General features: G+C 42.2%; 1 protein-coding gene across 3 annotated transcripts; it reads right to left on the bottom strand.

Moving 5' to 3' along the window:
* On the bottom strand, positions 1-27,807 carry pum2 (pumilio RNA-binding family member 2). Of its 3 annotated transcripts, none has more exons than XM_080048294.1 (23): positions 27,688-27,807; positions 22,542-22,902; positions 17,284-17,352; positions 15,622-15,727; positions 15,239-15,426; positions 14,950-15,122; positions 13,152-13,563; positions 12,962-13,052; positions 8,994-9,101; positions 8,707-8,852; positions 8,030-8,150; positions 6,049-6,189; positions 5,591-5,908; positions 5,266-5,493; positions 4,852-5,119; positions 4,559-4,688; positions 4,304-4,438; positions 4,023-4,160; positions 3,720-3,845; positions 3,366-3,437; positions 2,500-2,621; positions 1,640-1,832; positions 1-1,250 (listed from the first exon to the last, which is right to left on the bottom strand). In XM_080048294.1, exons 2-23 carry the CDS (start codon positions 22,887-22,889, stop codon positions 1,119-1,121), a joined length of 3,765 nt encoding a protein of 1,254 aa, XP_079904420.1. In that variant the 5' UTR covers positions 22,890-22,902; positions 27,688-27,807; the 3' UTR covers positions 1-1,118. The 3 variants fall into 3 exon arrangements, with proteins under 3 accessions (XP_079904420.1, XP_079904422.1, XP_079904421.1); XM_080048296.1 differs by having other exon boundaries at positions 4,310-4,438; XM_080048295.1 differs by having other exon boundaries at positions 27,604-27,717.

Genomic DNA, 27,807 nt, shown 5'->3' with positions numbered 1-27,807 from the left:
ATCTCATGTTAACATTATACCAGGTTACACAACCGCTGTACAACCAAACGTCATGCTCTGCTTCTATAAGTTAATGGTAGCTTTCTAGCTTGCAAAACCCCCGCCCCACGAGTGATCACCTGGATGAGGGAAAGACGGCTCAAATGGGGCAGCAGCAGTGGATGCAGTAGAAGCAGCTCAGGTTGGTCAGTTGTTCATATGTAGTACCGAAACGTCAGGCAGACTACAAGCTGCTGGGGTAAACACAAACACGCCCCCCGCCCCCCCCCTCGCAATTTATCCTGGAAAAGGAGGCAAGAAAAAAGCCACCACTAGAAAACACTGCCCCCTAGACTAAAGCACCAATCCCCAAAGCCAAGCTGGCAAACCGGTCTTGAAGACCTTTGGGTGACTGTGGCACTTGGCACATAGTACTCACCTGTGGACGGAAGGGTTTCTATCCATCCATACTATGTAGTGCTATTTGAAAACTAATCCAGCAGCTGCTTTGGCATGGGAAAACAATTTTACTGTGCATTTGATCATTTACAAATATATTCAATTGCCTAGACTTAATTAGGACAGCTGACATAATAAGTCCTATTACAAAAAACAAATGGAATTGTTTTCTTTTTTTTTTTGCTTTTTAAAAGGATCATCTCAGTTTAGCCTTATAAAATCACTTGCTGGTGTTAATTGTAGGAATTGTAAATTTCAGCAAATGTGTATACGTTTTTTCTACAGAGAATTTACAAGGTAAAAAACTAAATGTACAAGATAATATGAAAACCAGTCAAATACATCAATTACATAATTAACAATGGGCTTGTGCTTTACCCAGGGAAAAAAATGAAAATATGAAAGAAAAAAAGAAAAAACAAAGAATTGGCCTGCTGACTGTGCGTCCCCTGGGGGCTGTGCACCAGGGGCGGCAGAGTGGCAGGGGTCAGTTGTCACAGCGTTCTTAGGTGAAGTTGACTTGTCTTTTCTTTTTTGTTTTTGGTAATTCCCCCCAAAATTGGGAGGAGGGAGGGTGTTAAAGGCTAACCCCTATGGCTAAGGAGTGTCTCTCACAGAACAGGGGGTTTGGGGCTCCAACTCCTCTTCTTCTTCAGGGGGAACAAGGACGTCGACGTTGACTACATGAGGCCATTCGGAGGGCCGCCGATGGGACCCAGTTCAGGTCCGCTTTTCATGTAGTACTTTTCTAGCTTGGCCAGAATGTGCTTCCCGTAGGTGTACTTGCGTAAAGTGGCAATGTGAGGCCGTATCTGAAAAAGGAAGGGCAAGCAAAATGTGAACAAATTAAAAGTTTGGTTGAAATGATTATGCAATCAAAACGATTCATAATCAATGGAAGTCATTTTTCCAAGGAAAAATCTCCCGGATGTTCATTAGTTTCACCATCTAAAATGTGATTTACTGGGTGATTTTTAATTCAATATATTTAGGTTTTCCACTGTTTGAACAAGAATCTTGAAACTGATGCACATTAACACTTAATTTATCGTTCAAGAAAAAAATTGTCCGAATATCAAAGAGCAAATGAATTATCTCTAAATCAAGGTGGTATTCAATTTGGACACGAGGAAGCCTTGTGTCCATATACACTGCCTCGTTTCACATCTGCCTGATCACAAGAGTGTTGTAGTGGACCAACCTTGTGCATGATGATTTTGCGCTGAGCAGGTTCTGCCATGTCGATCATTCTTTGGACAACGTAGTTGGCGTACTGGTCCTTCATCATTGTGTACAGGGCGCTGTGTGGCCCGTCTTTCTGGCAGCACACTTCATCTATGAGCAATGCTCTCTCTGCACGTGAGGAGTGGATCACGCATTTCTCAACAACATTACTGAGGAAGGAAAGACAAAGACAGAAGAGCTTCTATTACACTTATAACGGAGCTGAAGGCGTTACAGCACTGGCTAGGCATGGACAATTTATTTCTCCATTAGGAAGGCTGAATGTTCCAGCTTGTTTTAATGTCCATATTGTATTTGTGACACATCATTATGCACTGGACTGATGTTTTTTTCTTTTTGTTGCAACAGTAGGTTGTGTATTGTAAATGCCACTACCAATATTGAGATTCTGCCCAACTTAACCTTTCCTATGTGTGGCTGGAATCAAGTTTATGGTACTTTTATTTATCTCTCTGTACGGACCTTAGGGAAGGCGGCATTACATTTTCTCAAGTGTGCCCTTGCATGTGGTGATTTGGATCAAAAAGGCCTGACTGATCTATAGAATAGTCAAATCTAAGTCCATTTCCCATTATGGATGAAAATAAAACACATTTAATATTGATTCAAGTTTTGTTTTCCAGATCTATCACTGATAATAGTTTGCGCCTTGGTTATTTGTAGCTATTTGCTGAACTGTGCTCGTGGTCACTTTTAATTTAAATACAATTGGCTGATGAAATATTTAAGGTCCGACAAGGACAGCAGTCAACATTGCCAGCGACATGTGAATCTCAGTAAGACTCTTGGCCCTCTGCAGCTACATTAAAAGCTTACCTTGCAAATTTGTGCTGGCTGAGGATGAGAACCTTTCCGCGAACCTCTGCCACTATCTTGCTCTTATCTTCTGGCCTGCCATGCTCCAACACGTGCTGAATGACGTAGTTACCGTACTGATCCTGCAGGAGGCAATGGAGGCGTGAGCTCGAGGCAAACAGCCATTCAATATGAAATAATCACATAGAATCTGTGTGACACCCTATACTCCGATTGATACTCATGCACTAGTATTCACCACTGGTCCTTAAATCGGTGTGAGAGATAATCATGCAGCTCTACAATGAGAGATAGACGAAATGAGTGACAGCCCCATTTGAAAGTATTTAGAAAATGGGTATCATTTTAGTGTGAGAAGATGGAGCCAAGAACTCACCTGACCAAGCAACACAAATAACACCACTCGGACTTGATCTGATTAAAGTAGTACATTTGTTGGGTGGGAAATTGGATCTCCACCTTTAATTTTGAAATATTTGCCTTTAAATCCATTTCCTGTCAATCTGTTTTAACAAGAACCTTGGACTTGACTTCAAGCCACGTACTAAAGGTTCAGTGATTTAAACACTACTTGTGTTTTAAGTAGAGGTTTAACTCTCTGGCAGCATGTATCAGGCAATTATGGTGAGATCGAGATAAAAACAGAAAAACAGATTAATCAGGAGATGGTGTAGGCAAAAAGGGGATCAGACAGCGGGGAAGAAAGGGAAGAGAAAAAGGCGGCTCAGTGGGTTAGGAAAAGGCCTGTATGAGTTGGATAACTATCTAAAATGTTAATTAGATTTTTGACGAGAAATGATAAAAAAAAAGGGGGGGAAGGGAGGGAGCACAGGGACATCCGCGAGAATGAGGCAAATTGCTCTGACCTTGAACAGTGCATCGCGGGACACTGTATAATATGTTTTAGGTGTCATCTCCAATGATACGCCTTGATATTTCTAGATGGAATAGGTGAGGAGGAGGGGGGGGGCAGGGTGGATGTTTAAATAATCACACACGTCAGATGTAATGACAGCTAACAGTACAAATACATTCATCCTTTCACTTTCACACTTAGCAGAGCACGACTACTGTACACAGGAACAATGACAGGCTCACAAAATATGAAATGCTCAAAACATGAAGGACACATGCAAGTAACACAAGACACGCACACATCTCAACAATGATCAGTCACATCTGCAAACAATGTGAGCCAGATTGGAGCCAGATGTTCTCACCTGGCCCAGCTGTTCAGAGTGCTGATGCAGCTCTTCCAGGATGGGCAGAGTCTGCTCCTGGGTGCAGTGCTCCAAAATCCTTTGGATAACTCTGCAGCCATATGGATGTGTGGAGAGAACAAACACCTGCAAAAGGTAGAAAGAAATAAGCATACAGTAGGAAAGCTAAACTGAACTTGTGAACTGTGTAGTTGCAATATCTTTCACTTATACGTTTGTGTCTTCTTCATATTACATACATGCATTTATATAAACTACACTGTTGGTCAAAGGAAATAGGGACATTTGGATTCATAAACCCACCTGTCCCTGGAAGGCATCAATAATGAACTGTAGAGCCTGGGGCTGGACACACTCGATACACTTCTGCACCACATGGTTGCCATTCTGGTCCTTGACACACTTCAACACGTGGCCATCCAGCTCACGGACAATGTCACTCTGAAGTGACAATTTGTAACATTTAAACATTTAATATGTTGGATCGATAAAGAAAATTAAAAGAATAGCCTTAAAACATTAATTAATTAATTAAAAAAACAAACTTGGCAAAAATGTTGTGAAAGCAGGGAAATCTGACTTACAATTACCTGCTGGTCTGAGGATATGGACTCCAGGGCTTTCTGAATGACCCTGCAACCATACATCTGCAGAGCCAGGGGAAGGACGTGTCCACGGATACGTGTTGCCAAAGCCAGCTTCTGGTCTGCACTTCCAAACTGCAGGACACAAAACACACACACTACTGTACACATTCTGCAGAAAACTAGAGTCTCTGATTTAGTTAATATTGTTTGTTTACCGAGTTGACGACGAGATAAATTAAAAACAGTCCCTACCTCAAAGAACTTTTGGATGACATAGTTCCCAAATACATCAGTCATCAGTTGGTATGCTGCTTGCAGAATCTCTCCAAACACCATCTGCCTCTCAGCTGGAGTGGCCCTCTCTAGCTTCTGCTGGATAAATCTAGACAGATGAGATTGGAACAAAGAGTAGAGATGGAAAATACAGATCAGTCAAATTGCTTCACAAATGCAGTGTACTTCCCGTGTTAAGGTTTACAGTTAAATTGCAGAATAAAGCAGCATTTTAAAGCCAGAAAGTACAAATCTATTATTATCTTCTCCACCTGGATCCATGCTGGTCTTGAGAGAACTCCACCATGTGTCCCGGCAGGTCACGGAGTTGGAGGTTGGGGAAGCGGTTGTTCCTGAAGTCTTCCAGTAGGCGGCTGCGTCCGGACGGCATGACGTCAGAGCGACTGTAGCGGGGCCGAGCGGGAGGGAACAGCTGGCTGCTGGAATTGAAGAGACTGGACGTCCCACCGGCGCTCCGGTATTTAGCCTCAGCACCAGGCGCTGCAGATATGTAGCGCCCGCTGCCATTCGTCAGGCCACCTAAGATTACAGATGGATCGGGTACTGTTGAAGTGATGGTTCTTAGGACTCAAGACAAATTAAAAAAATTAAGAATAAATCTGCTAACAGTCAAATAAAACAATACAAAACACTACAGCAGCCGTCCGGATAAATATGAGGCTTACCGAGGTGAAGGCTGGAAGAGGATCCATGAGAAGAGGGCAGAGAGGGTGGAGGAGTGAGTGGGGAGTGACCTGGTGTGAGCCCAATGGGGCTGGGGGAAGAAGAGTAACCCAGGCTGTTGTAGAAGGGCTGGCCGATGGGAGTTAAACTACTGCCGCCACGTTTGTAGAGATCAGAACTTGCCAAAAGGGAGTCCCTGCGAGATACACTGCTGCTGGTAGAGCTAGATACTGCAAGGGGAAATAAACGAAGAACCAGCGTAAGAAAACAGACTCCCAAAAACAAACCATCTTTAATCCTAATGTAATTTATGGCCGAGTCACTGACCAGAAGAGCCGAAGCCTCCGAGGGCAGAGCCCAGGCCTACACCGAGGGAGCCACCGGCACTGCTGAAGCCCAGGGAGGAGCTTTGTTGTTGTTGCTGGGCAGCAGAGGTGTGTGAGAAAAGGGAGCTGCTCTGAGATGTGTTTGGGACTGATCCAGACCCGTAGAATGAGCTGGAGGGCAGGCCACTGCTGGGTGGGGGGGCCTGCTGCTGCTGTTGCTGCTGCTGCTGCTGATGTTGATGTTGATGTTGAGCCATGGAGCGGTACATCCCGTTGGCTGGACCAGACATGTTGTTACCGGAACCAGATGCTGCAGCAGCTTTAGATGGAGGGAAAGGGGGAACATGAGGCATGAAAGGAGAGTTGAGGTCATTTTGGACCAGAGATGAACCATTTAAGTAAGAACAGGGAGGACTGGATCCACCTTACTAAAATATGAACATATGGAGTATCATTTACCAGCTTGTGCTGCGGCAGGATTGATGAGGAGAGGTGTCTGGACTAGACGAACTGGACCACCTAGACCAGCCCGGGCACCAGGGCCCATCACTAAGGCCCCGTTCTGGTCGTAATAAGCTGCAGGCGCCAACACCTGATAACCTGAAAAGATGAAAAACATTACAAAAATTAGCCTGCAATTATGGCTAAGTACATATAAAACAATTGCAAACATCACTCAATAACAAGTGAGATGTTTCTAGTGTTGAAAAATGTCTAAATCTAGTATACTAGTACAGAATATACTTTCAGAGCAGATTGACTGACAACACCAAATACGAAAGGGTTTGGCCGTTAGTGTCTTTGGCTAAACAGGGCTCAACGCTAAGGTTTTTTTTCACTTGCCCGGTCGGGCAAGTGGGTCTGAATTCTACTTGCCCGAAGTCAATTTTTACAGGCCCCTATATAAAAATGTTTTTATTAGTGGTGTACAAATATTTGTTATAGTCGCTCTTTATTTACAATGTATAAACACATCATGGACAGTGTTATAGATGAGTTAAGGATCATACTCAAAGTGGAGGCTATTATTCAAATATTATTTGAGTTGGAACATTTGTAATTTTCTAGTTTCTAAACCGACAATAACTGCAAATGAGACGTGTTTTATGCAAAAAAAGCATTGGTCACACAAATGTTTTTTTCTTGTACCTTATTCTTTTTACAACAGCAATTCTTTAAAACTTTTTTCTGTAAGACATTTGTTTAGGCCTAGGCCTGTTTTAAACCTGCAGTGTGTAGAATTTGGGGTTTTATTTCCTAGCAGATTTTGTAGAAAATAATTATAATATCCATAAGTACGTTTATTTAGTGCATAATAGCTGAACATTTTTTTGAATAATTTTTTGTCCCCTTAGAAAGGGTCTCATATATGTCCATATTTCTCCATACCTTGGACCAAGGCCTAGTCACCGCCATTTTGGAAGTGTCAGTTGGAATGTCATCAGGTGCATTGTTTAAAATTTAGAATTATTCTTGTCCTTGAAGGCCACTGTAGCTTCTGTTATTATTCAAAAGGGGTGGGGTTACCCAGGGAGCGTTGCATTCTAGAACTTTCTTGATGATGTCACATTACACACTGCACCTTTAAACGTTTTTTTTATTTTTTATTATTATTCAAAATCTCAACTTTTGGCTAAGGACAGGCTGTTTTGAACACTTTTCCAGTAGCCTAGTTTCAAGCTTCCACTGCCTCCTGGTATGTGAAGTGACACCTCTGGTCCATTTATTAAGGTCCTCATGCAGGCTGTTAAGATGTTCCTCTGCTAACTGTTGCTGATGTTTGTGTTGACCTGCACACATTAAACTGGTAGTAGGCTACTAGCAGCAGACCTAACGTTAGCATCCTAGCTAAACTACTACTAGATTCACTTTGGATGCATTTAAAAAACACAGATATTTTCGCTGCTTTTCAGACGGCTGGGGTCTACTTATTTAGGCCTACTCGTTGGCTTTTGTACTTTCTGTCACACCAACGTAACGCGTGTAGTTCTCTTTCCTATCTCTCTGACTGTGTGTGTGTGTGTGAGACGCGCTCACGCGCACCAGTTTTTTGCCGAGATCTGCGTGTGTGTGTGTGTGTGTGTTTCGGCGGTGGAGCCCCGTCCCCCTTCACAAAACGGAGCAGAGGAGAGAGATGCAACGAAGCAGACACAACTACTCGCACATAAATTAGATAAGTAACATAGGCCTAAGCGTTTATTTAAAAATGAGCACCAGTTTTATATGAAAAAAATACGTAGATAGATGACTTTTATTTGGCACTATAAAAAATAAAATAATAATTCTTATTATTTTTTCGGAAAAACTCCCGGTTGCCCGTTCGGGAAAGTGGGTTGTCATAGTTACTGGCCCGACTTGGCGTTTTACTTGCCCCGGGACGTCGGGCACTCCTTATTGCTGAGCCCTGCTAAATGATGTTTGTATGAAGTGGTCTACCAACCAGACATTCCTGCGTAAGCCAATGCAGGGTTTGCAGCAGCTGCTGCAGCTAGAGATTCCTGTTGACTCTGTTGGCCTTGTCCAGGTGTAAGAGGTCGCTGGTTATTTCCTGCTCGCATCACCTGGAAGAAAGGTAAAGATACTGTCACACCAGCAAAACCTCTGGAGTCTAAGTTTCAAATCCGATTATATTACATCAAAATATAGGACCGACTGAGGAACAGGTTAATGCTCAGGTTATCTGCTTCATCTGTAATGTGTGGGATGGTTTGATCAGATTGGATTGACAGTTGCATAGCAACATAAACAAACAATTGCACAATCACATATTGATTCAAATGTTGCTAAACTCCAATTGTTTAACAGAAGCAGGTGACATCACCTATTTTTCAAACTGAGCCAGACCCACTAAAACCCAAGGACATGTAGGCTAATTATTCAGAGCAATAAGCTGAAAGAGGAAAAGGGTTTTCAGGGCTTTGAGTGCGAGAAAAACGCTATATAAATTACATTTATTATTGTGTGATTAACATCTGAGGTCACATTTTTCATTCCTTGGATATAGTTTAATCCCAGTTCAGTTTGTAGGGCTCATTCAAGGAAAGCTTATCACAACAAAGCCTACTTTTTTTTATAGCCACCTTCATGAAACATGTCATATCACACATGAGTCTTTACCTGTTGTTGGCCTGGCCCTGGTCCCTGATTAGATGCTTGCTGATTAGCTGAGTGATTGGCATTTGATGCAGCCTGTTGTTGAAAAAGATTGGCCGGGTAAACACCCCAAGGAACACCGTAGTACTGTGGAGGAACCACTGTGGGGCCTGAGGGAAACATTTGGAAGTTACATACACATTCTCTACAACACATCTTTTTAAGATGAGCTTGGCACAACATCATTTAGTATCAACAGCATCGACTTTTAACTGACAAGAACACAAGGGAGAAAAATGTGCTGTATTAACCTCCAAGTGATGCTGCTGCTGCCAGCCCAGCGGCAGTGTAGGGATCAGTGCCAGGGGGGCCAGCATTAATGATGTAAGGGTTTGGCACAAATGCAGGAGCAAGGCCAGCTGGATAAAATAAGGAACAGTAATGTGATTCATATTCCATATCAAATCTCTTCAAAATTACTATGCAAAACAAACAAACAAACAAACAAACAAGAAGATATAGACAACGTAAGAAAGAAAGTAGTTAATCATGTTAAAGAGGACCTATGATGCTTTTTGACTTTTATGACCTATAAACGTTGTTATGATGATTCATAGTCATGCTTAACCATAATAATAATAATAATAATACATTTTATTTATAATGCACTTTATATTCAAGAATCTCAAAGTGCTTAAAAAGGGGGGAACCTCAAAGAAAGTTTAGCCAAATGCTCTTTTAAAGAGATGAGTTTTGAGGTTCCGTTTAAAAAGAGCTGTAGTCTGTGGGGCCCTCAGTTGGTCAGGGAGAGCGTTCCATAGTCTAGGGGCTGCAGCAGAAAAGGCCCGATCACCCATGGTGCACAGCTTTGTATGTCGGGTTTGGAGGGTGTGAGTGGATCCTGAACGGAGTGTACGTGAGGTTGTCGGGGGGGTGAGGAGTTCCTGAAGGTAAAGGGGGGCATGTCCGTGAAGGCACTGGTGGGTGAGGAGGGAGACCTTGTACTCAATTCTGAGTGAGACAGGGAGCCAGTGCAGTGATTTCAGGATGGGGGTGATGTGGTCGTGCTTGCGCACCCTCATCAGGATCCTGGCAGCACTGTTCTGAATGTACTGGAGCCTCTGGATGCTCTTGCCAGGGATCCCGATGAGGAGTGCATTGCAGTAGTCCAACCTTGAGGAAACAAAGGCATGGACGAGCTTTTCTGCATCTGCCAGGGTGAGTGTTTGACGGAGTTTGGCGATGTTCTTGAGGTGGTAGAATGCTGTCTTACAGAGGTGTTTGATGTGGGTGTCAAAATTGAGTTGAGGGTCCATTTTAACACCAAGGTTGGTGACAGATGTGGAAAGGGGGATGTTTTGGCCAGAGAAGGTGATATTGGTGATGGTGGGGGAGCGGAGCTGATGTGGCGTGCCAACAAGGATGGCTTCTGTTTTGGAGCTGTTTAGTTGTAGGAAGTTGAGCTTCATCCACGCCTCTATCTCCTCCAGGCAGGTGGTCAGTGTGGATGTTGGCAGAGGGGCAGAAGAAGTGGGGGTTGTCCTGATGTAGAGCTGTGTGTCATCGGCATAGCAGTGGTATGATAACCCATGCCTGCTAATGACACTGCCCAGGGGGAGCATGTACAGTGAGAAAAGGGTGGGGCCCAACACCGAGCCCTGGGGGACACCGCAGGTGACGTTGTTGGTGTGAGATTTTGCTTTGCCCAGGGCGACGTGCTCAGTTCTGTCAGTGAGGTACGAGGTGAACCAGTTTTGTACGTTTCCTGATAGTCCAATGGTGTATTGCAAGCGGTGGAGGAGAATATTGTGGTCAACCGTATCAAAAGCAGCTGTTAAGTCCAGGAGGATGAGGAGAGATGGGGAGCCGGTGTCTGCTGCCATCAGGAGGTCATTTGTGACCCTTACCAAGGCTGTTTCTGTACTGTGGCCATGGCGGAAACCAGACTGGAATTTTTCAAACAGGTGATGTTGTATGAGGTGATCCTGAAGTTGTGCTGCAACTGTTTTTTCCAGAACTTTTGACAGAAATGGGAGATTTGAGATGGGCCTGTAGTTGGAGAGGACTTCTGGATCAAGGGTAGGTTTTTTTAATGTTGGTCTGATGACAGCAGTTTTTAACGCAGATGGGATATGGCCGGCGAGGAGGGAGTGGTTTATAATTTTGGTGATGAGCGGAGAGACGGCAGAGATGTTGGCCTTCAGCAGAGCTGTAGGGAAGGGGTCTAGTGCACAGGTGGATGGCTTCATTTTCCTGATGACGTCCTCCACCTCTTCCTGTGTGATGCTGGAGAAGGAGCAAAGGGTCTGGACAGAGTCAATCGGTGGGTCAGCAGTTGGAAGGGGCAGGACAGCAGTGGAGGAGAGTTTTGAGCGGATGTTATTTACTTTTTGTTTAAAAAAGTTGATGTGCATGTTGCACCTCTCCTCAGTGGCCTCAGATTGGGATGGTGAAGGGGGTTTAAGAAGGTGATTTATTGTTGAAAAGAGTTGTTTGGAGTTACCCGGGCTATTGTTAATGATTGTGGAATAGAACCTGGACCGTGCATTCTTCAGGGCATCAGCATATGCCCTCCTGTGTTCCCTGTATGCCTGTTTGTAGACAGTCAGACCGGAGGCCTTGAGGCGCCGCTCAAGGACACGCCCAGCCGCCTTCATTGTACGTAGCTCACTGGTGTACCAGGGTGCGGAGCGCGAGAAGGAGACTGACCTCGATGTTAAGGGGGCGTGGAGATCCAGGAGACTGCTCAGGGACTGGTTGTATAAGTCCACTGAGTCAGCAATAGAGAGGGAGTCAGTTGAGCCAGAGGAGAGATGTTGAAGGTCCAGGGCCAGTGCGTCCATGTTGATATTTTTCAAATTCCTGAAGTGGATCTGCCGCTTTGGTTTGGTGTGGGGGGAAAGAAAAGGGAGCTCCATTGACACAGCTTTGTGATCCGAGACGCCGAGATCATAAACCTGTAGGTTGCTGATGGGGGCGGAGTTAGAGATGACCAAGTCAAGTGTGTGTCCTCTGGAGTGTGTGGGGACAACAACATGTTGTTGTAGGTTGAGGGAGTCTAGCAGCTGAAGAAAATCAGCAGCGGGCTGGCATGAGGGAGTGTCAACATGAATATTTAAATCACCCAGGATGATGGTATTGGCAGAGGTAGTACAGAGTGTTGTGAGGAGATCAGACATTTCCGGGATGAAAGCAGAGTTGGGTTTTGGGGGCCTATATATGAGGAGAACAGTCATGGGATGGGGGGGCTTACATGTGAATGCGAGACACTCACAGGAGGAAGTTGTAGGCAGCGGCATGAGGGACAACTCCAGGTCCTGTTTGTGGATGACAGCTAGGCCACCACCGCGACCAGTTCTGCGGGCTGCCTCCAAGTAGCAGTAGCCTGGGGGACAGGCTTCATTTAGGGCAGAGTAAACCTCTGGCTGGTGCCAGGTTTCTGTTAGGCACATGAAGTCAAGTCCTTTTTCCCTTATATGTTCTTCAATCAAGCTGGATTTATTATTAATGGATTGAGTGTTGAAAAGTTCAAATTTGACCAGTGACTGTGGGGTTATTCTCTGTACAGGTCGCAGAGCCTTAAAATCCACTCCGCGCAGGTTATAATCCACTCCATGTAACCATACTAAATTATCAAATAATGACTTACATGCATTTCGACGTATTCTCTGCTGACCGTCTGGGGTGTCTGTGCAGAGCACTAAACACTATTCTAGCCAGTCGAGAAGTCACGTCTTCAAAGCGGTCTACCCTTTCATAATTTGTGACGTTGCATAAAAATTTGTGACGTCACCACGCGGATGTTTCCATGTATGGTAATGTCACTTCCCTGTTCGCGTCTGCCTCGCGCCCTTATAGGTCCATGCTCGCGCTTCCCGCCACTGAAAGTTTTCCGGAAGGAAGGTAACCAATCACAACGGAGTGGGGTTTGCAGGAGGGGGGGTGTGGGGGGGGGGGGGGGTAGCGGAGATGGCCGATGCACAGGCGGAGGGAGCGGAGATTGCCGAGGCACACACACTCAAGTGTTGACAGGACGTGCTGGATCGCCAAAATAAGAGAAAGAGCTTCCCGAAAATCTACATAGTTTTTTGTGATGTGATTCGTGTCAGGTTGCTCTATAGCAGTGTAAAACAAGAAATTAAGACCAGAAAAGTTTTTTGTGATGTGATTCGTGTCAGGTTGCTCTATAGCAGTGTAAAACAAGAAATTAAGACCAGAAAAGTAGTATAATAGGTCCTCTTTAAACAAAACACTGAGTAAAATAAACAGTGCAACTTACCGAGATGCTGCTGCTGGGCTGCAGCCAGAGCATATTGTTGTTGCTGAGCTGCAGTGAGCTGTTGAACAGTCAGATTAGATCTCTGGAACAACTGTGAGGAAAAAAATAAAACATTAAAAAGGATGACAATATGTTAAACGAACCTACAGTTAGATCTCTGGACAGACAGGTTTTTGCTTTTCATACATACCTGCTGTTGAGAGTTGTAGTCAAACATTCCAACTGGAGTCCCAGAGGAGTCCACCTGAATCTGGTTCCCTGCATAGTCAAACTGTAGGGACTCCACGTTGGCTTGCTGCTCCATACCCCCCATATTCTGGGCCTCCTGGTTCTGGAAGTCATCAGCTTGGGGCTTGTTTTGGGCGGGGTTGTGGTGTTGTTGTTGTTGTTGCTGCTGCTGCTGCTGCTGCTGCTGTTGTTGTTGTTGTTGTTGTTGTTGTTGTTGTTGTTGTTGTTGTTGTTGTTGTTGGAGGGCATGTGGGTGGTGGTGATGATGGTGGTGGTGGTGGTGATGCTGCCCAATAATCTCCAAACCTGCCTGACCGGGACCCATCCTCTCCACTGCCTCAGTGGGGGAAGCTTGACGGCTTCCAGAGGTTGGACTGGGGGAAAAAAAGAAGTTAATATTCACACATTAGAACTAGGGATGCACCGAAATGAAAATTCTTGGCCGAAACAGAATAAAATTAAACAGTTGGCCGAAAGGCCGAAACCCGAAAGAGGCTTTTGCAGTTTTGTTTATTATTTAGTCAATTATTTCAACATTGCATACATGAACTCCCAAATGTTCTCCTCAAACATAGCCTACAACTAAAAAGCAACCCTAAATAAATAAATAAACAGTAAAACCTTCAAATCTAAGAGTAAAATTAATATTTTACTAGGAATTAATTTGTGAACCACTCACTGATTTTTACCTTGACTTATGAGGATGAATAAAAAGATCGACTTATTGCCTTTCTTATTTTTTTTGCAGTGCAGTGCAGGTTGAGTTGCTCTAAAAAAAACTGCACCACCGTAATGTCCAGACTTCAGAATTTGCATCAAAGCCCTGATCATAACAATGAGAGGCTTTAAACGATGTCCATGCTTAGGAGGTGATTGTAACTTTTTCGTCTGTAGACTGAAACTAACGGGGGGAGGCGGCTCACTGGACATGTAGTCGCGCTGTCAGTTTGCCGACATGGCTGTGTATTCGGGCTCGAGAAATGCAATCAGACCGTAGGAGCCTTTTTCCCCAACAGCGCTAACGGACAGGATATCTCCGGTTATCATTTTAGCTGTCAAACTAAAGTTTTTTTTTGCGCGGCGGCCCTCACCGGCGAGGTGTCAATGTGAATGACACCGTTACCAACTGTCACAGAGTTGCACCGGGTGAATCGCTGCTTCGCTCGCGCAAGGCTTTGGTGTTTCTAAGGTGATTAAACATCAGTCTTGGACGAGCGTTTTAACTTTATGCTGCATAAAGCATTGCACTGTCTGCGCCGTGTTTCATCCAGTTGCTCCCACACTGGACTCTGACATTTTCATGCACGCTCCAAACTGCTCCTGCTGCGCACTCACAAAGAGACGTGGACTCACATACACGGTTACGTCTCTCTTTACTGCCATTTCCTGGTTTACAAGCGCGCAGCTCTTTTAAAAACATATTTCCTTAGTGTCATTTAGTTCGCCAATTTTCGGTAATGTTGTTCGGCTTTTTAACTGTTTCGGGCCGAAACCGAAAATGACTTATTTTGCCATTTTCGGCCGAACTTTTTCGGTGGCCGAATATTCGGTGCATCCCTAATTAGAACGCATGCATCATACAGATGCCATTTATGTTCAGACATTGTTATTACATTTTGAACTTTCTATTTTGAATTGCAATGTTACACTTTGCTAAAGTAGCTTTGGACATTGTGAAATGTGCAAATTAAAACACGGGTCAAAAACAGCTCATGGTAAGTAACTGTTCACTGTGTTAGTGTAAAAGATAAAAAGCCTACTTGAAATCTTTGCAGTCTCTGTCCATCCCGTTTAAGAGACCTCTTCCGTTGGCTTTAGCGGGATCACTCTCCTCTCCCACCTTCATCTCTGGGCTCTGGTCCTCTTCAAAGGGGGACACTTTCTCTTGGGCATCAATCTTCTCTCTCCCATCCTGGTCAACATCTCCTCCACCCTGTATTATTAAAAAATATTAGGTAAGACTATGCACCACCGCCTGAGGATATGCGTTTAGTAAGCAAGAGAGAGACAGTTTTTTTTTGTTAGAAGTGAGACAGACACTTGACTTACATAGCCGCCGTTCCTGTAGCGACCGTCCATCTTGTCACCAGGGGAGGAGCTGAGAACGTACTCCACCATGCTCACCCCCAGGCCTCCACCTTCTGAGCGAGGTGAAAGCACAGAATTGGCATCACCATTCCCATGGAAACTCTGGCCTGGTCTCCGCTGCACCATGATTGGCTGAGACACTGAATGATCTAAATGAAAAGCAGTGTTCAAACATCTAAATAGTTGTGTGTATAAACTCAGGTTACACTGAAAACAACGGTCAGGAGTAGATGTTGAATCCAATGAAATGTGACTTGGAAAAAAAAAATTTGTACAATCAATCAATGTTATAAATGAAAAGAAACGACAGAAATACTATACAAAAACATGTAGGTTTCACTCACGCGGTGATCCCCACGCATTGTCCCTCCACTCCTCGCCAAGAAGCATCCCTTTCCTCCCATCCTTAGCCAACTCATCAGAATCCCAGAGTTTTTTTGCTGGCAGAAGCTGCAAATAAATTATACACATTTTCTAAGTATCTGTAAGATTACCAAATGTTAATGTACAATGTAATATTTTAAACACGCAATTATCCACAACTAAAGCTTATTTCAGTGATTCTTGAGAAGTGGGAGAAAACAGAGTGCAATGTTGAAAAAATACAAACCCTATGTTTTGGCAAATTAAGTTACATGTATGTATCCAACATGTACTAAGCTACTGAGCTAAGCTTTGACACAACCTCCCAGCTTTTTACCGTCATTGGCCTATCACCGCCGTCAGATGTCAACTCCGTCAGATTTCCTGTCCGACGGTGTTGACATATTTAAAGTTTCTTAAACATAACAAATGTAATTTATCTAGTAGCCATTTGGTTTTTCTGTTGATGTTAGGTGCTAGTATGAACTACTTCAGGAAAATAAAATTATCAAAACATTTCAAATAACTTCAGAAATTGTAAGTCGGTGTTGACGTATCATGGTTGTGACGCAGGACTTTAAAGATTTGGAATGTAAAATATTCTAAAACTACAACACTTATCAGAGCCCGTCTGACTCTAATGTACTTTGCAGAGGTAGAATTTGACAAGAGGTCCTTAAAAGTGACAGTTGCCCCTTATTTCGCCTGATTTTATTAGTCTGACAGTGTTGACTTACAATAAAGTTGTCCCACCACTTAAAATCCTTATAAAACATGAATGTGTTGTAGAATTTTTTTTTATTGATATGAGAGATTATTTAGTGTTGCTTTTGATGAAAAAAGCTCTTTAATCATTAAAGTACATTTTCAATAGGTTTTATTGCATATGAAAGATTGAAACCTTCTCTGAGGACACTCTGTTTTGGACGTCATGAGAAGATAACAATTGTCATATATTTGACATAATAATGATAAAATTAAATTTAAGGGGATAATTGTGCTCCAGACATTCTATTCTTAATCCCTAATAACATCTACAATTTTTAATATTTTTAGTTTTAAACATAACAGCAGTTACATATGTAAGACGGCCTTTTGTCCCGGTTCTCAAGAATCACTGATTTATAATTGATATGCAATGATAAGTTGGTTGTATTTCAGTTGTTAATGTAGCTTTGGTCAGCTGAATTTGTCACTTTCCACCAACAATCTATCTTTTAGTAGAAAGAAACACCCATTCCTAGACTTAGAATGGCTTTAGAGATTGTAGTGTGCTCCTTCTCTGTGATAGCAACTTCTTCAGTGCAGAGTTAAGAGTGCCTTCTCAACATCAACTAAAACCAGTACAATCCACTTCTCAAATATATGCTCAAATGCAAAATGCGGTACAAGCACAACTTCATCCACATCCTAATACAGAACCCTGCCTAGCTAGAAAGCGTGAATGTGAGTTAGAGCTGTTAGTGGGGCCGTCTCCGCATTAGTCACAAAAACTGCTCTGTTCTAGCTCTCTGATCTAAATAAAACAGAAAACTATGTCTAATACCATTCAGGCCTAGACAGGGCAAGTGTTTCATACAAATTCATTTATTGCTGTACTGTAATGAGGAAATGAACAGATGTCGGGACCTAAATCCTCTTACCTCTCCCATGCCCCTCGACTCCAAGGCGAGAGCTTGGAACTCATAGTTCATTTCATCCGCAGCACGGACCTGAGATAAAAAGGGAAGGAAAAACTACACTGTAATTCATGCCACTTGTATGCTCCTTGTCTGTGCTTTTTGTCTTTCTTTAAATGCTTATTTATTTTAATCGTGCCATATGTTCATGCACTTTTATCTGTCTGTATGCTACTTGTTTCATATTTTTCACACGTCACCAACCTGTTATGTGTTGGAAAAATGATTGTATCATTTTACTTGTCTGTGCTTGTGTCATTTTGTTTTAGTTTTTGTGTTGTATTTTTCTTAATGTTTTTTTTAAGCTATCTACCTACAGGGACTACAGGTGAAAATGAGCCTGCATGGCTAAATCTGGCACATTTACATGTTGAACTTTGGTGCTCATGTTTATCAATGTGCGCTGTTCCTTCTAAATAAAGAAATCTGAATCTGAACAGAAAGCTGAAAACACTCAATGGAAGGCCACAAAAAGGCAAGAGTACCTATTTGCAGACCCATGGAGAAACGGACCTCCACCGGAAACATGATGGGGCCACGCCCCAAACTAATTTCATTGGTCAGAATTGTAACCTACTCTGAGTTTGTTTTCACTTTACGCTGCAGCTCCGACTGAAGAAAGAGTGTCCCTGCCACAACGCGACCCTGTACAGTTTAAAGCAAAATCACTCCATAGAAATCTCCATCGGGATGTTTTTATAATTTCCTGATGATTTTACGTTTGATCGATCATTTATCTGATCAGTAGCATAGTTCTCAGCCCTCGTGCCGTTCATATGCGGTCACCTTACACATCGTGAGCATGCTCTACATTCAGATTAATAAACCTATTGTATGTATCTCATTATTTATTTATTTATTAACAGGAGTTTTTTAACGTCTGTGCCACTGAACATAGGCTATTTATGTCTGGTTGAAATGCAATTTTGCGGCTGCACGCGATCGTTACTGTTCACTTGCGTTAATGTCTTTGACCCCACTTTTTAAAATGAGCTGTTTATTTTAATGTGGTGGCACTTTTTGTGTTTTATTTATAAGAGTTTATATTTGTATGTGATTGACCTACTTGTGATAATTGTGAATTAAAGAGACGGATTTCGGAAGATGTACACAAAGCTTTGTTGCTTCATTCATCTTCTACCTCAACATCTACTTTTTACCACCATCCTGGCCACTTGGGACCCTTAACAAACTGACTTATTTTACTGTCTACTAGCACCATAACCGGTGGAAACTGTGTCTTGTTATTATTCACCGCTAGGTGAACGCCGGCAGTAAAACAAAAAGAAGAAACGCTAAGTGATCGCCGCCAGTAAAACAAAACGAAGAAGAAATGTTGTGTTCCGGTGGAGCTCCGCTTCCCCATGGGTCTGCAAATAGGTGCCTCTCCAAAAAGGAGACCGTCAATTTTTTTTACAGTGGTAATGGTCATTGCAGAGTACAATTATCCAGCCCATGTTGTTATTTGATTCAGTTTAACCACAACATTTTTTTTGTCCTGTGAAATAAAGAAGTCACTGTAACATATAACCTGGGAATTTCCTTAAGCCAACAGACAATTTTTTATTTTTTTTAAACGGAAGCATTGGAAATCAGTTTTTGCTTTGAAATATGTAACTCTTATTCTTCCGACAACTAGTTATCCAACATCGTCTAAAATACAAATCTGTCAACAATGATTTAAAGGTCACATATTATGCTAAATGCACTTTTTAAATGTGTTCTAACATATCCATGGGTCCACGGTGTGCCTAGAGACTGCCAAAATATAAAAAAAAATAACAATCTCTCCTTTTCTCACTCTCCCCCTTTCTGAAACCCCCACCCCTCGCCCCCAATATACTCGAGTCAGAATTCTCGCCGTTTATGACGTCATAAACTGCACAGCCACATCCGCATATTTTCTTTATATGTCCATGCTTCCCCCCCACATTAGTAACCAGAAACTTCCACCGTGCAGTGTTCTATGATAACTCCCCTCCCCCCATTTCTTATTGGTCCACGGCCTGAGATCCTCTGAAAATTTTTCCAAGCAACAGCCATGTTGTTTTCCCCGCTAAGCGACAAGATGCCCATAGTACAGCAAACCATGCAGAGTGTTGCATAAACCAACACAGAAGCATTCTGCTCATAATCCACTAATTTATCTTAATAACAGCAGTCTTAATAATGCCGCGTTTATAACGAGACAAGGCTTAGGGAACTACCGTTAGCGCACATGTAGCTTCGGATGTAGCACCCAACGTTTTCTTCTATTACACTAACTTAGCTTTCCCATTGGAGTTTAATAATGCCTTGTTTTGAACACCACAAAGGGTGGGACGTTATTCCTGTAGAAACCAAATGTGAGGCTACTCTTTTCACTGGTTTTAATCATGTCAGGTCATGTCAAACTTATGTCAAAGTATGGCTTTGCTCCAGGTAAACACTGTGTTCGCAGTCACGCAGTGTCTCTCTAGTATCACGTAAGCACGGCAGAGACGGTGGGAGGGCCCGGCAGAGAGGTGGGAGGGGCCAGCCAGATTGCAGGCAGCAGACACCAATATAGGTCATCCGGAGACCAGAGGAACGTCAGGGTATAGAGGCTTGCTACAATAAATGATCCGAACGGGTTTTTCAGCAAACATTTAAAAAAATAAGTATTAGGGACTACTTAGACCATATAAAATTGACAGCAAAGTGCATAATATGTGAGCTTTAAATACAACCAATGATTCATTGTGCAGGTTGGATTGCATTGAGGCCAATAACACAGGATCTAATTTATTTGGATGTTTAAACGGTTAGGAAAACATAAAAGAGTAGAATAGTAGCCCTATTATTATATCAAAGGACAAAACAGTATTGCTGCACCCAGTTTCTGTTTTTATGTAAAGTAGGTGTGTATGTCTACAAAATACAGATCTTAATGCTGTTAATTGGTGAAACCGTTTAACATTTGTCATGACAAATGGAGATGATGCCATAAATAATTAACTTGCATAGTAACTGCAGCAAAACAAAAACAAATACAAGAAAGAAGGAAGCCCACAAATGCTATTTGTTCTCATCAGGCTTAGTGATAAACCCACGCCTAATCTACGGTTTGTAAACACGAGGGCCTGTTGGAAAAAGATCTCCCATGTGTATAGGAAAAGGGGACCCAACACACAAACTAAAGAGTGACCTTTGCACGGTTATTGGATAGCTTAATATGTTATTTTCTCAATACAAATGCCAGAAAGTGCTAATAAACAAACATTTTCACCTTATATTAGTCCTTAGATTTAAAATCAGGAAATCTTACATAATCCCATTTTTGAAAGATGAATGTGACATTATGTTTACAGACAGACAGTCAGTAAAACTATTAAATCGCACCTTAAAAAGGGTTAATCTTCAATAAAACATGCCTAAAGGAAATGGTAATTGGTGAAAGGCTGGCCCCTTGGGTAAATCATAACAGATGAACAGAGCATGTGAAATACATGACCTGGTATCTGTGGTGACCCAACAACGTCTTTTTGTCTGCGCTGACTCCGAGTCAGCAAGACGCTACAGAGCAGTTATAAGCTCACTGACAAGAAATCCAGCGGAGTCTACATGTTTAGCAAGAAGGTTCTTGAACTAAACTTTATTCAGAGTTTCTTAATTTGGTTGCTTCTGGGGTTAGAACATCTAAAAACATAAATCTGATTGTCACTTTTCTGAATTGAGAAAATAAGAGCGAGCACAGCATGTTTGGTTCATAAATAGTGCAGCATAGGGTGAAAATGGCAAACCCTCCAACCCTTGATCATACATGAGAAAATGCAATAGGTTTAATTATTGATATAAGGGATTGGCACAAATACTGTACTCTAAGATCAGAGGCAGCACCTCTAGAGTAATAGTCATTGTTATTAGCTTGGTGATTTTCTCTCCACGGTCCGGATCAAAGATGCGTCTAGTAGTGAGAAAACAGTCGACTCACTTCAGTTCCTTTCCTCAGATTTTTATAACATATGATGACCCATTGTACTACTAGTGCTATGGTAGCTTAACTTTGCTTAGCATATTTCAAACTCGACTGGATTTCCTCCAATTTCCGAAACTACTTCCAGACTTTGCTGTGCTTAGCTGTAGCTCATTTTAGCTTCAGGTCGCGTTTATGCCCGTCAGAGAAGTTCCTTACTTTTTCCCCAAAGCAGCTGTGCTTTTGTAGCCCTTACAGGAACTTTTCAATTCATCTTGGAACATGTGCATCTTTTTGGGGTACTTGGTACAATAAATCCATACAAAGATCCAAGATTGATATTCTTTTGTGTCCATATTATATGCATTATAAACCGGTTATTGTCGGGAGCTTTGATGCTAACAATGCAAACAACTGGGTATTCCCATGATGCTCTGCAGCAAGCCAGTCACTGTTGCTAATCAATTGCAGAATAAAGCAAATGTGCAAAAACGCCAAGCTAACGTTAGCATTTCGCCAAGCATTGCTTTTCCTTCCGAGATCGTGCTAATGTTGCGTTATAGTGCTAAGGGAAAAAAAAAATCTCTATTTTTCCTCCATCTCTCTTTCCCTATACCTGCTTGGTGTCGGTTTTAGTTTGCCTCTGGCAAAGTCACATAGCCTACTGCTGGTATCTAATCAGTTGCGCTTTGAAAGGTCACCGGTAAACCAAGTAAAAATTTAAAATAAGCGTTTAAGTTGTATTTTATAATGTTTATGTATATTAACTTGTATTTCAAGATAGTATTAGCTGAAAAGATACATTGCAGTTTAAGTTACGTTTACAAATATTTTTGGTTGAGAAAAATAAAATAAAAAAAACTAAGCTTTGGAATACCGAATTGAGCTTGGAATACTAACTTCGACCATTCAAATAATTCAGGCCAGCCCTACATCAGACACAGCTCAGGCTGTAGCCACACAGAGCTGATGCAAACAGCTGCATAGCATAAAATGACTAACTAAACTAAAAACTAAAAAACCCACTTTGACACTTGCGGTCTAGACAGGGGGTTATTGAAATCAAGACAACATGTAGGGCTGGTGGACAGACGGATACCTTAAAAAAAGACAACTGTTAACCAGTGGAGCTCATTTGAAAAAAGGGCTTCTCGAGGAATCGATTACTCACGTCAATTCCTAATGGATAAAATATTAATTGAAACTTAAAACCTCAGCTGACACAAAAAAATACTATGATAAACTAAATAACATCACAATGACTGGTCATTGAATGAGTTCACTTTACCTGATCAACGTGATTGGCATCTCCAGTTGGCCAGCGATGCTTGCTGGGTGTGCAGCCTCCGAGCTGCTCTCCAGGCTGCCTCTGAAAGAAATATCCAACTGTGGCGTCATCCTGGGATCGTCCGCTCAACGGAGGCTGCGGGGTACCTGGGGTAGGGTTAGGAACCCTGTCCATGCCTTGTAAATGTGGAACTCCAGGCACCTGTCCAGCTCCAACTGTGGTTAGGGGCACACCGCTGTGAACTCTGACACCTCCAGTCTCAGGAGCACCATTTGCATGCAGCATCCCACCTCTTGTCTCCTGCCAGGCCACTTCATTCATTCCTAGGATGCTGCATGGAACGCTCATTCCACGGAAAAGCCTGGACAAAACATAACATTGGGATTTAACTTTACCAGTATTAAGTTTGGAGTAGGGATGGGCATTTTAAGAAATTTCATTGATTAATTGAAAATTAACGATTAATTATTGATTAATCGTTATCTTTTTACATATTAAAAAATGCCAACAGAACATCCAAAATACAGCATTTTTACTATAGACTGTATACAAGAGGTTTTTACTCAATTACATCTTTATTCCAAGATCTTCTAGGCAAACAACAATCCATAAAGACAAGGCAACTTTTAAAAATAAAATAATAATAAAATGCGGCGCTGGTTAAAGCCCGAGGCTATGAGCCAACAAGGAGCCAATGCTACGATACCTTTAAAACACATATGCGGCTCCTAAGATGCTGCCAAAGACTGCATAAGGGCACGGCACGTTTCCCTGAGTGCTAAAGGACCTAACGTTACTTCATCTAATAAACAAAATGTGCAAATTAGTTCCCTGATGAAGGTGAAGTAGGAAAGCATAGACGCTAAAGTTAGCCGCTAATGCTAGCAGCGCTAATGTGACACGTTAAACAGGGTCGGATGTAGGCTTCAATGTACAAGTGGTACATAATTCGGTTTGTTGAGGTTTTGCACTTATACAAGGCTTCATAATGTTTAATGAATTTAGTTATTTTCGGTTCTAAAGCTGTCCGATGCCAAACTTTGCCTTGACTTATTCATGTTTATGTTTTGACATCTACGGCAGCTCGCAGGCTGCTGCCTGAGTATGTTCTGTTGTCTCCTACTACTAGTTAAGTATCTCCCCCTGCTGGTAGGATGTTTAATTGCTGCCCATACAGTCTATGGTGCTGCCACATAGTGAAATTCATTGCTGTGCTGCGGGACTCACACTGCGCAACACAACGGCTATATGATCGATAACAATTTCACTTGATCGACAATTCTTAACGATCAATGATCGATTAATTATGCCCATCCCTAGTTTGGAGATACACAAATATGAGCATTAAATGCACAATAGGTTATATTCTGCAGCTGGGGGGGCTCAAGACCAATACAATAACCAAAGACAGAACTCCGGCTAGAGAATACGCAGCGGACGGCAAGGCATTAGCGTGGCCCATCAGGATAGCGCACACTAAACAATACAACGCTAAAAAGCTGCTATTACTACTTCTTCCTTTATGTTTCGCGCGATGGAATGTCATCCTCACCGAGTATTATTAGGTCCTCCCTGCATTCCACTAGTCAATGGTTTCGCTGTTAGTTTCAGAAAGTAGAGGTGCGTTTGTGAGCTTCTCTGCAAAATAAATTAGTAGTCTACCCGCATGACGGTGATTCTTAACAAAGATACAGTGCTGTGTGAAAGTTTGTGAACCTCTTGAGCCTTTTGGAGTTGTATTTATTTTAACCATTATTAATTCATTTTTTTTAATACCAGTATTTTTATATGAAATAACAGATGTTTGTTTATCAATTCAACATTTTTCTTTTCCAGAAATCAATCGTTAAAACAGATAAAAGAAATCATTTGACAAATGTATGTGCAAAAGTTTGTGAACCCTAAGCTGCATTGCTTAAATCGAGCAAGGTAAACAACACAATCAGGTGGGCCAAATTGATTGATGAAATAGACCAATGTAATGAGAGATCTTTAGGGAAGAAATTGGGCGCCACTAGATAAAACAAAGATAAAACCAGGTCAGTTTAGGTCCACCAAACTGAACCCATACAGGTGACAGGTCAGACATGCTAAAAGGGAAAACAATCTCAGAGGATCTTAGGAATAGAGTTGTGATGCTGCACATTTGTCTGGGGACAGCTATAAATTAATTCAAAAAAAGTTTGAGCTCCATCGGCCCACCGTGAGGCAAATCATCTACAAATGGAGAGCTTTACGAGTGACAGATTGAGGATATTTTTGAAGGAAGTCCACTTCTAGGCAGATGTTAAGTCACTCTTAAAGCTCTCCATTTGTAGATGATTTGCCTCACGGTGGGCCGATGGAGCTCAAACTTTTTTTATACAAATTTATAGCTGTCCCCAGACAAATGTGCAACATCAAAACTCTATTCCTGAGATGCTCTGAGATGTTTTCCCCTTTGAGCATGTCTGACCTGTATGGGTTCAGTTTGGTGGGCCTAAACTGACCTGGTTTTATCTTTGTTTTATCTAGTGGCACCCAATTTCTTCGCTAAAGATCTCTCATTACATTGGTCTATTTCATCAATCAGTTTGGCCCACCTGATTGTGTTTACCTTGCTCGATTTAAGCAATGCAGCTTAGGGTTCACAAACCTTTGCACATACAACATTTGTCAAATAATTTGTTTTATCTATTTTAACAATTGATTTCTGGAAAAGAAAAATGTTGAATTGATAAACATCTGTTATTTCATATAAAAATACTGGTATTGAAAAAAATTAATTAATAATGGTTAAAATAAATAAAATTCCAAAAGGCTCAAGGGGTTCACAAACTTTCACACTACACTGTATATGGATTAATTTAGTTTTTGTAAGTCTATAAAGTCAATATAGCACCCGTTACATTACGATAGTTATGTTAGGTTAGGTTGCTTATCCGGGTTAGCTTAGCTCCACCAGCTAAGGGGAGCAATAGCCTGCTACAACATCACTCAACACTCCTGTGTGCTTGTTGTGACTTGTTTATTTGCGCTTGCTATTTTTACAACGTTAGTCCTTTTAGAATCAAATAGGCCTACATACCGGTAGGAAACTGCAGATGGGCTTCTCAGTAGCCTATGTAAACAAGATGTTCGTGAGTATACAAAGCAGAAGAGAGATGGCTGTAAAGATCCAGAACCGTACCGATTTGAAAAAGAATGAACTGAGGAGCAACATTTTTTTTTGGAAGGGGAGCAGGCGAAGAGAGGCTGCAGCAAAGACACTCGTTTTCTGTCGGTAGGTTGACAAGCCCCACTCCATCACGGCAGTTGTGACTCTCCCCCTTGTCGCCAGGCTGTTCACCTGCTTCAGCCCGCTCGCCTTCCAACACATGTAGTTCTCCTGTTTATTCTGGCTCAAATCCATACAGTTCTGGATCTTCGTAGCAATCTCTGTTGTGCTCCTCATAGTCATCTAAGTTGTTGACTTGAAACCGATCTGTGGTAGTTTGCGCATGTGCAATGATCCGTTTCCTGCCGGTATGCAGGGCGATGTAAAGAGAGTCGCGTCAAGTCTCTCTCTACCGGTATTTGACTCTAAAAATGACACAATGTGCCAAAAATAACAAGCACAACATAATGTGGTAAATAAACGAGTCACAACAAGCACACAGGGTTGTTTTGTATTGTTGTAAATGTTATCTTCTTGCTGCCAGCAGAGGCAGGCTATTGCTCCCCTTAGCTACCAGCGCTGGAGCTAAGCTAACCCGGATGAGCAAACTATGCCCCCACAATTTTGAATAAAACATGACTTCTTTCATCTAATGAAAATATACATACTTCACTTTTTGTAAATCGTTGTTATATTTCAGGTCAATAAAAGTACACAACAAAATCGCAAAAACATATTCTATGTGTCACTTTAAAGTCGCAATGTGACCATAGTGGATCATTCATACCATACTGATATGTGTGCTGTTAATGTAAGAGGTATTTGTAAATTATTTTAAAAATAGATGCCAGCAATTGGTTGAGTTTTTAAATTGAAATGTCAGATAAACCTGATTGATGAAATACTACTCCCCATGTCTTGGCGTTTTAAAAGCTTGATTTAAGAAATTTTGATACCAATTAAGGTCTGCTTTAAAAGGTCAACTAATTCCATGCCTTTTAAGACTTTTAAATTATTTGCAGGAACCTTATTAATATTGTTTTGCTCGATAATGAATGGGCAGAGGTAAGAACAAAACTGTGGCCGACAGGAATGTGGCTGGCTCTCAGTACACAGAGTGCTAGCTGTTAGGTAACGTTGCTGTTAGCTGGTGATAACAACTAACGCTACTACGACTATTAGTAGTAACACTACAAATGTGAACAATGAGACACCCGGGGCACATTAAATAACCATACTGATTATTAGTTTGCCACAGTGGGAGCTGCCGTTGTCTTTTATAAAGAAGTATCTAGCTACACTGCTCGTTATTGCAAACCGACGTGCATCCTTTCAGCAGACCTGCTAGCTAACTTAGCCCCTGCTAATAAGCGAGCTAATTTAGCGACGTTCACTGGGCATTCACACTAATTATGTTTTCAAATGGTCAGCGGCAAGCAGTTCGTAGTGTATTGCCGATTGTTCTTTGTTTATCAAACCAATGATTTTACTGGCACTAGTGGAAATTGAGCGCAATTCAAGTTAGCCAACAATTATTACCTCACCGGAGTTAGCATTAGCAGCCACCGTAGCTTAGCAGCTAATGCTAACCGCAATGGGCCTGCACTGTTTATTATTGGGTGGCCGATGCTAGACATCCAAGTTAAATTTATGGATTTACCATTGTTTTACGCTAAGCAAAGGAGGCTCTCGTATACGGACGGGAAACGGGGGTTTCTTTTGGTCCCGAAACAGTAGGCCTACTCTTGGCTGTATGCAACACGCCGAATAAAGAGCTAACGTAAGGGCTAGCAGACGCTAATTGCCAAGTTGGTGTTGTTTGAGCTAAAACATCAACCAAAACCACTCAGCGGCTGAACAACATGGCCCCCCTTCAAGTCCCAAACACAGGGGCCTTAGCCGCTAAACAAAAGGGGAAATACTCACACCGCCGGAGTAGTCTCGTCCAAATCAGACGATTTGCACACTGTTTTGCATTCGATACGAACAATTAAAATCGGAGATACTCACGCGCTGTCGTCTCGAGAGAGAGTCTATACTCGCTGCACGCCGTAGTCCCGATTCTATATTGTTTTGTTTCCTAGGAGAGAGCGGTGATTTTTAGCAAGGCTTGATAGTCAAAGCTAGGAG

The sequence above is a fragment of the Ammodytes marinus genome (assembly GCF_949987685.1).
Source record: "Ammodytes marinus genome assembly, chromosome: 19".
NCBI lineage: Eukaryota > Metazoa > Chordata > Actinopteri > Uranoscopiformes > Ammodytidae > Ammodytes > Ammodytes marinus.
Note: the sequence above shows the minus strand (reverse complement) of the source record. Positions and strands in the feature narration are given on the sequence as shown.

Bases quoted from the DNA above. Each gene is read 5' to 3' on its own strand.
- pum2 (XM_080048294.1), bottom strand. From the start codon at position 22,889: ATGAGCGTTCCATGCAGCATCCTAGGAATGAATGAAGTGGCCTGGCAG. The intron at 15,427-15,621 runs GTGAGTGAAACC...CTTTTCATTTAG, and splicing joins CAATGCGTGGGGATCACCGC to ATCATTCAGTGTCTCAGCCA. The intron at 4,161-4,303 runs GTAAGTCAGATT...TTGTCACTTCAG, and splicing joins CCTCAGACCAGCAGGTAATT to AGTGACATTGTCCGTGAGCT.